The sequence below is a fragment of the Aphelocoma coerulescens genome, chromosome 29 (genome assembly GCF_041296385.1).
Source record: "Aphelocoma coerulescens isolate FSJ_1873_10779 chromosome 29, UR_Acoe_1.0, whole genome shotgun sequence".
NCBI lineage: Eukaryota > Metazoa > Chordata > Aves > Passeriformes > Corvidae > Aphelocoma > Aphelocoma coerulescens.
In genome coordinates, this window is record NC_091042.1 from 3,175,549 (window position 1) to 3,185,670 (window position 10,122).

At 47.1% G+C, this 10,122-nt stretch overlaps 1 protein-coding gene across 1 annotated transcript; it reads right to left on the reverse strand.

Annotated features, from left to right (window-relative positions):
* Positions 1-4,417: 4,417 nt before the first annotated feature.
* On the reverse strand, positions 4,418-6,587 carry HOXC11 (homeobox C11). Its single transcript, XM_068997708.1, has 2 exons — positions 5,912-6,587; positions 4,418-4,650 (listed from the first exon to the last, which is right to left on the reverse strand). Exons 1-2 carry the CDS (start codon positions 6,585-6,587, stop codon positions 4,418-4,420), a joined length of 909 nt encoding a protein of 302 aa, XP_068853809.1.
* Between the last annotated feature and the right edge of the window lie 3,535 nt (positions 6,588-10,122).

Sequence of the window (10,122 nt, forward strand, 5' to 3'; positions counted from 1 at the left end):
GGGGGGAAAAAGGGCCCCAAAAATGGGGTGGGAATGAGGAAAAAAGGAGAAAAGGAATTAAAAAAAAAAAAAAGGGGGGGGATTAAAAACCTGAGAATAAAAAAATAGGGATTAAAAGGAAATAGGATGAAAAAATAGGAATTTAAAAGAACAGGATAAAAAAAAATATTTTAAAACACAGGAATTAAAACAAAAAAGAGGAATTAAAAGAAAATAGGTATTGAAAAATGAATTTAAAAAAGGAAGAATTCAAAAATCTGGAATTAAAAGGAAACAGGAATTTAGAAAAAGGGAAAAATAGGAATTAAAAGGAAATAGGACTGAAAAATAGGAATAAAAAAAGAGGGATTTTAAAAAACAATTTAAAAAGGAATTTAAAAGGAATAAAAAATGAATAAAAAAGGAACAAAAAAGGAATAAAAAAGAATTAAAAAAGAATAAATAAAGGATTTTAAAAGAATAAATAAAGGATTTTAAAAGGATTTTTAAAAGATAGGAATAAAAAATAAGAATTAAAAGAAAATAAGAATTAAAAAAACCCCAGGAATTAAAAGAAAAGAGGATTTTTTTTTTTTTTAATGAGATAAAACCCGGCAGGAATTAAAAGAAAAGAGGGGAAGAAAAAAAAAAAAAAAAAAAGGAAAATAAATAAATTAATTTTAAAAACCCCCTTGTAAAACTTTTACACCCAAAGCCGCGATAACCCCGGAGCCGGCCCCGCTTTTACAACGAAAACAAAGCGCGGCCAACGCCGAGTTCAACCCGAAACGTCACGGGCGCCTCGGAAATTCCACCTTTGGGGGGGCTTTTTTGGGTGGAAAAGGGGGAAAATCGGGACCCCCCCCCCGGCGGGAGGGGCGGAGCGGCCGCGGAGCCGCGTCCCCCTCGGGCCCCCCTCGCTCCGCGGAGGTTAAAGGTGATGGACTTGACTTTATTGAAGTTCAAAGACATCAAAATTCACATTTTTCCCCTCGCGCCCACCCCGCGTCCCTCGCTCTGTCTCTTTATGTTTAATTTTTCATCTTGATTTTGGGGGAATTTGGGCGGTTTTGGGGCGGTTTTGTGGCTCTCCCCTCCCCGCGGGGCCGATCGGAGCCGTCCCCACCTTGGCCCGCTCCCGATTTTCCCCTTTTCCCCCCGTTTTTTCCCCATTTTCCCCCCTCCCCCTTTGCCCTGGAACATTAACAACCCTTTTCCTACACGGAGCCGCCGTAAACTCCCCCACGCTCCATAAACTTGGATTTTACAACTCGCATTCCATTTTCCGAGGGGGGGGGGGGGGGAACCAACAAAACCAAAAACCTAAAAAAGGCCCAAAGAAACCAAACCCCCCCCCCAAAAAAAAAACCAAACCAACTTTGAACTCGGCCGAGGATTTTATTGCTGCAAAAAAAACACCAGAAATGGGGGGAAATGGGGGAAAAAAGGGGGGAAATGGGGGAAAAAAGAGGGAAAAAATCAAATTAAGCGGGCCGAGCGGCCTGATTTGTTTACTATTTACTGCGGAAGTCTTTGGCCTCAGCCAGACGGGGTAATTAAGAAAAATTAAGCTGTTTAGTGCCGCGGGCTTTATTACAATGTCTAGACTGGCCGCTTTTGTCCGCCGGCAGCCGCTGCTGTTCCGGGGCATTAAGTGGCGCTTCTGACCCCCCAAAATTCACCTTCGCCGCTTTTTCCTAACCTTGGGAAGCGTTGGGAAAGGCTCGTCCAAAAAAAAAAAAAAGCAGTTTTTTTGGGGATTTTGGCTTTTTTTTTTTTTGCTTTATTTTGGCATTTTAAAAAAATTTTGGGGTTATTTTTTTGCTTTTTCTTTCATTTTTTTTGGGTTTTTTTCTGCTTTTCTTGCTTTCTTTTAGATTTTTAAAACATTTATTTTTGCTTTTTCGGGGGCTTTTTTGGCTTTTAAAGTATTTATTTTTCTTTTTTTGGCCTTTTTATTTTTTGGCCTTTTTTGACCTTTATTTTTTAAATTTTACCTTTTTTGGGGGCTTCATTTTTTTTTGGCCTTTTTTTTTCCCCTTTTTGACCTTTTTTTTTTATTGAATTTTTCCCTTTTTGGGGGCTTCATTTTGCTTTTTTGGGGGGTTATTTTTCCACAGCAAAACGCCTCCTCCACAGCCCCGCTGCATCTGCCTCGAAGCCACCCCGGATCTCCGCCTTTATTCTCATTTTTCCCCCTCAAAAAATCGCCCTCCCCGCGCCTGAAAAATCAAATTATTTCAGCTTTGAGGCCCAGCGCGAGCGGCAAAAACGAAGAGGAATAAAATCGAGGAGCGCCTCGCCCTCCGTCCCTGTTTTATCTTGGATTCCCATTCCTTTTCCCACTCTTTTAATCAGAAACATCCCCGGGATGATTCTTTCAAGATCTCCCGCGGGATGAGCTTGGGTTGGATTGGGATGGGCGCGAACCCAGAGGATTTTTGTGGTTTTCTCAATATTTTTGTCAAATAAAATCCGAGGCCGCCATCAAAGGGGTTTTGGGTTTTTTTTTTGTTGTTTTTCTTTTTTTTTTTTCATTTAACAGCTCCGCGGTTTCAAGGGAGATGAGAATTTTACAAGAACACGCGAATAAATGGAATAAATGGGATTTTTTAGGGCTTCTGGGGGGGGTTTCCTCCCCTTTTATCCCCCCCCTCCGCATCCCCGATCCCATGAAAACGCAGGAAAGTGGAAACTCCATAAAATCCCTCCCTCCCCCCCCGGAACAACCCCGGAATTGGCGTTTTTTACACCAAATCCGAGCCCCGCATCCCCGGCGGCACCTTCGGGGTCCCTTTGTCCTCCCCAAGCTCGGGGGAAAAACAACAAAAAAACTCCTCGAGGTCCCTAAAAAAAACAAAAAGTGGGAAAAAAAAAAAATCACTTTGTGGCCTTTGCCTGGGAGTTGAACTTGTTTTTATTCCTGCAGGACTTGACTTTGCATTTGGAGCTCCGGGATATCCTTGACTGAGGGGACGCAGAGCGCTGGAATTCCGAGTTTGGGGTATTTTGGGTTGGTTTTTTTGGTATTTTTATGGGTTTTTTTGGGAAGGAGATCGAGCTCCTGGAAAGGTTTAGGAAGAAAAAAAAAAAGGGGGGAAAAATTTGATGACAAGGAGGGGAGAAAAAGCAGCTGGAGCCAAATGGGGAGCGGGATTAGGGGGCGAAAAATAACAATAAAAATAATGAATCATCTAAAAATAATAAAAAATAATAAGAAAATAAAAATAAAAATAATGTAAAAAAAATTAGTAATAATAATAATAGCAATAGTAACAGTAACAGTAATAGTAGTAGTAGCAATAATAATAATAATAATAATAATAATAATAATAATAATAATAATAATAAAAATAATAATATCCTCTAAATTCCAAATCGCTGCCGCTCCCCACCCCAACTCCGAGGCGGAAATTTGGGATGGATCCCACTGAATCCGAGCGGAGGAGGAGGAGGAGGAGATTCCCGATTTTTTTTCTCCGGGTTTTTTCAGGCCCGGCTGGAAGGGAACCCCCCACACCACAATGACCGCAACGAGGCTTTTAAAGAGGGGGAAATTCTAATAAAATGGTCAAATAAAATCATGATGGAGAACAGGCCTTGCAACGTCTTTATTCGCCACAGAATTTCACAGAGGTGTCCCGGGGACTCACTTTACATACACAAAGAAATGGAATTGTTTTCATCATTATTCAGCTTTTTCGGGATTTTTTTTTTTTTTTTTTCCTTCTTGTCCCTCGCCTCCCTTTTCCCCGGAAAATAACAAAAAAATTAGAGTACAAAAAAAAAAAAAAAAAAAAAAAAAAAAGCTACGAAATGTATATACAAACCGCTCCGGGGTTGTTGGAAATGGGAATTTTTTTGCCTGGATTTTGCCCCGAATCCCAGCTCCAAGCGTGGGGATGGACAGAGATGGATTTCTATGCACAGACTCCCCTAAAGCTGCGGATATTTGGGATTTTGGGGGGGAAAGACGGCTGGAGGAGGTGGAAATGCTCCTTTTTGGGGTGTGGACGGCCCCAAATTTGGGGATTTGATCCTGCAGGGAGATTTTGGGGACTGAAACCTCCAGGGCAGCGCCAGCCCCGCGACTGAATTCAAATTCCCGTGTGCCTGAAGGAGAATAATAATAAAAATAAAAATAAAAATAATAATAATATATAATAATATATATATATATAAAAAGGAATCCCAACCCGTCCAGGAAAAAAAAATAAAGGGAAAAAAAAAATTAAATTAAAGTCCGTGGAATTCAAGTCCTCGAAATCGGGGGGAGGAGAGGGGGGGAGAGAACCCAAGGGGAAAAAACCTCAGACAGCAAAAAATTTTTTAAAAAAAAGGAAAATTCTTCATTTTTGAGGTCGCTTCGTCGCGGAGCCCCCGCTCGCCACTGTCCCCTCCAAGGCTCCTGGGTCAGAGGGGCTTTTTCCAGGGATTTTCACAACAAGGGATTCCCAGAGAAATACTGCAGGCGGTCCCTGCTGAGTTTTTTTTCTTTCATCCTCCTGTTCTGAAACCAGATTTTAACCTGGCGGTCGGTGAGGTTCAACATCCTGGACAGCTGCAGCCGCTTCTCTTTGTTGATGTAGACGTTGAAGAAGAATTCCCGCTCCAGCTCCCGGATCTGGAATTTCGAGTAGGGGCAGCGCTTCTTCCTCGTCCTGGGAGCACCTGGGAAAAGGAGCACAAAGCGGGATTAAACATCCCGAGGGAATAAAGAGCCCCGGAGGGATGAATATCCCGGGAAAACGCGGCGTGGAGGGGTGGGAGCAGCTGGAAATTGGGATTGCTGAGAGGGCAGAGAGGCGCGCAGCGCTTTGTAGGGAGAGGGTAAAGTGGGGTTTTTGGGGAATTATTTCCACCCCGCACAGGGATTAACGCAGATTTCGGGGTGTTTTTGGAAAGAAAAGGCGGGTTTGGAGCGGAGTTAAGCGGAGTTTAGGGGAGGGGAAGGGGGGGATCAAACGCAGAGCTGTTATCAGCAGAGGGAACAGCCCGGGTTAGGTCGGGATTAGAGGAACGAGAGATTTGGTTCCGCACAAGTTTTTGATTAACTCCAGCCCTCGCCACACACGCGAGAAAAGAGGAATCAAAGTGCGGGGGAACTTCGCGTCTGGGCTGCGAGAGGGGGATTTGCATCCTCAGAGCGAGCGGGGAGGCAAAACACCCCCGGAAAACGCCCCAAAAGAGCCCCCGCGCCCCCGGAATTCCCGGGATTCAGCCCCGAAAGCGGCGCCGAGGCTGCCCGGGGAATGGGGCCGCGTGGGAAAAATAAAATCGATTTGAAAATCCCGGTTTTAGGTGACTCGAAGGGACCCTCGCGCAGGGAAAAGCCTCCCCTGACAAAAGCCCAGGCTTGGGAGGGGAAGAAGCGCCGCTTTCAGCAGGAAAACCGAGGGAAATTCTCCTTTTCCCTGCGAATTCGGCCGATTCCTCCCTCAACCCCCGCCCGCCCCGACTCAGAGGACTCGCCAGAGAGCTTTAATTAGATATTAATTTAGAAAACAACGCAAAACCCCTCGCGAAGCAGCTCCGAGCGGCGCGGGGAAGCCCGGGCAGCTCCAGCCGCGTTCTGCCCAATTGCCTTTTACCCTCGGCAACCCCGAATCCTTTTAAAACGCCCGTGTAAGTTCATGATCAAAGTTAATATTTGTCACGACGCCGCGCTTTTAAAATTTCACAGACTCCGCCGAGAGAGAGAGAGAGGGGAGAGGGAGATGTGGCCGCGTTTAACATCTCCATTTTATATTTTATTTTTTTTGTTCTCCCAGCGCTTTTTTTTCCCATCGTAAAAAGGAGAAGAAAGCGCTTCGGAGCTTCTAATAAAATCCTTGGAGCGCTTATAAAACTCCACATAAAAAACCTTTGCCCGACAAAACACAGCCGGGCTCGGTCCCCCCCTTTTAACCTTTCCCTTTACTGCTCTACCTACTCGCAGCGCCGCTTTTGGAGCTCTCCTTGGCTCCCGACGAGGACGACGCCGAGGAAGAGCCGGGATTTGTGTTCTCCTCCTCCTCCTCCGCGTTCTCCAGCGTCTCCGCGGCCGCTTTGCCTTCGTCCCCTTTCTGCGCGCAGCTCTCGGGCGCGTTTTCCGCGCCGCAGAAGGAGGAATTCTCGAAGAAGCGGTCGAAGCCTTGGGGCAGGACGGAGTTTTTGCTCATCCCGGAGTAAAAACCCGACGGCGCCGGGGCGCTGGAGGCCGGGGGATGGTGGTGATGGTGGTGATGGTGGTGGCTGTAGGCGCTCTCGTTTTTCATTAGCATTTCGCTCATGCCGGCGGGCGGGATGCACTCCCTGTGCATCAGCTCCTCGGCGGAGTAACACGACGCGTAATTCCCGCGCGGGTGCCATTTACTCGAGGGCTCCAGCGCGTAGGGCACCTCCCGAGGCACGGCGGGCACTTGCGCCAGGTTGGCCGAGTAGGGGTAGGAGATTTGGCGAGAAGGGGCCTGCGGCAGGAAGGAGGACACGGTGGAGAACTCGGGCACGTAATAGGTGCAGCTGGGCAGGTACAGGTTGGACGCGCAGCCCGCCCTGTCCCCAAAATCGCCGCTGCGCTCCTTGCGCGACTGCGAGCAGAAGTTGCCCAGGTTCACCGAGTTAAACATCTTTGCCCCGGCGCGCGGGGTCGGCTTTTGGAGGTGTTTTTTTGGGGTTGGTTTTTTTTTTTATATATATATAAGCCACGCTCCTCGAGACTGGGGGTTTTTTTTTGGGGAAAGCCGAGGCACGGAGGGTGAAAAAATTTGGGGAGGCGAGATGACGCGCGATCCGTCTTAGTCGCTGGCGAGCGCCACGTGATCCCAAAGTAGATATTGTCATATATCAGTTTGGAGCGCTCGGGATGGCGGAGGAGGGGTCGCTTCACTTAGGTAAGAGCGCCGGAGGTTCAAACGATTGGTTTGCAAACACCGCAGCCGCGTTATGAAAATCAGGCGCAGATTTGGGGGCATTTTCTGCCGCCGGGGAAGGCACACCCCTCTCTCTCTCTCGCTCTCCCTCTCTCTCTCCCTCCCCGCGAGCATCCACAGCAGAACAAGTCCAAGGGCTGCCTTGGGAACTTGCGCTTTTTTTTTCCCCCTCTCTCCCCCCTTCTTGGTCTTTTTCATTTTCTTCCCTTTTTTTTCCCTTGGTTTTTTTTTCCCCTTTCCCCCCTTCTCGCTCTTTTCCCCCTTCCCCCCTTCTTCCCCTTTTCTTCCCTTCCCCCATTTCTCGCTCTTTTTCCTTCCCTTTCCCCCCTTCTTGCTTTTCTTTTCCCTTTCCCCCCCTTCTTCCTCTCTTTCTTCTCTTTCCCCTCTTTCTTGCTCCTTTTTGTGTCTTTCTTCCCCTCCTTCCTCTTTTTTTCCCTTCTCCCTTCTCTCTCCTTTTCCGTTCTTTCCCTCCCTTCTTCCTCTTTTTCTTCCCTTTTCCCCTTCTTTTCCCCCCTTTTTTCTTCGTTTCTTTCCTTCTCCCCCCTTTTTTTCCGCCCCTTTTCCCCCCTTTTTATTTTTCTTCCCTTCTTTCCCCTTCTTTTATTTCCTTCCCCCTCCTTTCCCCCCCTTTTTTTTTTTCCTTTTTCTTCCCTTTTTCCCCCTCTTTTCCCCCTTTTCCCTCCTCTCCTTCCCCTCTCGCTGCCTCCAGCGGGGTTTGGAGATGGGGTGGGGGCGACCAGGGCTGGGCAGGGGGCGAGCAGAGGGCGAGGGAGCCTCCAAAGGGTGGAAAATCCCCCCTTTTTAGAAATATTTTAATTACTCTGATTATTCTAATTTATTATTCCGGCCATTCCCATCCCCTGGAAAAGCTTCAGGCAGCTCAATAAAATCTCTGGAGTTTCGGGAGGAACTTTCCCAATAAACGGGGATTCAGCGAAATTACAAATCAATCCCGACCGGGGGAATTAGCGCTAATTAACAAGCCCCTAACAAACGCTAATTACTCCTTCTCCACGTGCACATCAACGCTCCAGCGGCGGCTTTTTATGGAAAAAATTCCAGCTCGGCAGCGCCGGGGAGTGCGCGAAGTTTCCCAACTTTAAACTCCAAGCAGGCCCGGGGTGGTTTTTTGGGGTTTTTTAAAATGAATTTTGCTACGGAATCAGCGATTTATCAAAGAAATAAATGGATTAAATCGCTGCCCAATAAATATCCCAAAGTTCCCCTTCTCCTTTAAATATTTATCCCGGTATTGAATATTTCATGGCAGTGTTTATTGTCAATCAATGACGCCGCGTTCATCGCTCATTCCGCCTGAATTAAAAAAAGATAATTCTGATTAAAGTCGTTTGTCTTGCGCCTGGAAGCCTCCTCTGATCCCGGTCCCGCTGGATTTTGATCCCGAAAAAATCGAGATATTGAAGCGTTGCCGGATATTGGGAGAGTTTGCCACAGAATCAGTAAAATTTATTTTAAAAGGGGGGAAAAAAAATTCCCTCCTGGAATCGCTTGGGAAAGGCGCACCTGGAGGACGCCAAAATCCTGCGGCACCGGGGTTCTCCCGCCGCATTCCAAGAGTTCTGGAGGAGCAAAATCCCTGGAATAATCGGGAGTAAACCGGGTTTTCACCTGGGTTGGGAATTCCGAGGCGGGGAACCTTTCCCGGGCGGGAGGATGCGACCGCTTTCATCTCCAGATAGAAAAATCTCGGCGAATCCCGGTTTTTTTTTCCCCCCATCCTTTTATTTCCAGGATGCCCCTCAGGAATCTTCCCCTTCCATTCTCCCTTTTAAACGCCCCGGGAAAAAAAAAAAAAAAAAGGAATTTTGAATGGAATGAAATAAAAATGTGGAATTTTTCTGCCCGCGAACCTGAATTAATTCCAGTCTGGGATTTGTTTGGAGGGGGGATGAATATTCCCGGTAAAACCGGGAGAGAGGAGAAGATTTTAGAGGGGATTTTGTCCAAATCGAGCAGGAAATTCAAGGGGGAAAAAGGGGGGAAAGGGAAATCTCAGGAGCAGGAAAAGCCTCGACGACTGCCGCGGGTTCGCTTCGCTCACTGAGATAAAAAACCCACAGGAAAAAACAAACGCACCCCAAACAACCCCAATTTCCCCCCCGAATCACCCGAGTTTCACCCCAAAATGACCAATTCACCCAAAACAAGGAGGTGCCTTTTGGGGCCGGGCACCCCGGGCGGCTCCTCAGCGCCTCTCCCCCCTTTAATTCCGTTTATTTCGCTCCCATCCTCCCCGCAGTTGGAATTTTTTCCAAGGGAGTTGCTGAATTCCTGGGAAAAGATGGGAAAACTCGGGAAAAAAACCGTCCCTGGAGGAGCCGGACAGAGGTTCAAATGAAAACATCCCGAAATTCCGCAGCAATTTGGGGGGAAAAGGGGGAAAAAGTTGATTTTTATGAAGAAAGGAGCCCCGATGGCAAAGCCGAATCCCGAGATTCCCGAGAAAAAAAAAATCCAGGGAATCTGAGCAGGGCTTTCCCAACTCCATCGGGGCGTTTCGCCCGGATTTCTTTGGGGGCATTTTTTTGGGAATTCTTGGAGGGTTGCGCCCTCCTCACTCGGAGCTTCCCAACCCCAATAATTCCCGGTAATTTGGGGTTTTTCCCCCCCCCTTTTCCTCGGCTTTGTCCTCCCCGTTCCAAGTGGCGTTCCCATAAAATCCCTTTTTTATAAGGGATCGGGGCGTGCGGGACCCTTCGGGCTGGAAACACAAATAAATATCCCAGGAATTGCGGGATGAGGCTTCTCCCCAACCCCTGAAACATCACCATAAAAACCGAAATAAAAATGGGAATAAATATCCGAACTCGGAGCAGGAACCCGGGGATTTTTCCAGGTTCCTAATCCGCTTTTTTTTTTTTTTATGGCGTTTTGGGGCAAAACTTTTAATTAAAGTGTCAGCGCTGCTTTAACTCGGGTTTTTATGGAGCGATATTAATCCCAAACTCCGAACTAATGATGTTCAGGGATTTTTTATGAGCGTAATTATTATTTCCCCCCCGAATTCCCTCCTCTGGAGCATCTCCCTCTGAAACGGGAAAAAAAGGGTCTAAAATCCAGGGGTTTTTTATTATTTATTTCTTTTTAGACCCCCACGGAAAGACCTGAGCGCGGTTTTTTTATCCAGAGGGGGGGATTTGAGCCCGTCCTAAAATCCTGAAGTCCCCCAGAAAAACCCCCCAAAACCCCCAAATGAGAACAAACCCCTTTA

Excerpts from the sequence above, each read along its gene's own strand:
- HOXC11 (XM_068997708.1), bottom strand. The coding sequence starts at position 6,587 with ATGTTTAACTCGGTGAACCTGGGCAACTTCTGCTCGCAGTCGCGCAAG. Across the intron at positions 4,651-5,911 it reads CTCCAAAAGCGGCGCTGCGA|GTGCTCCCAGGACGAGGAAG; the intron begins GTAGGTAGAGCA and ends TCCTTTTCCCAG.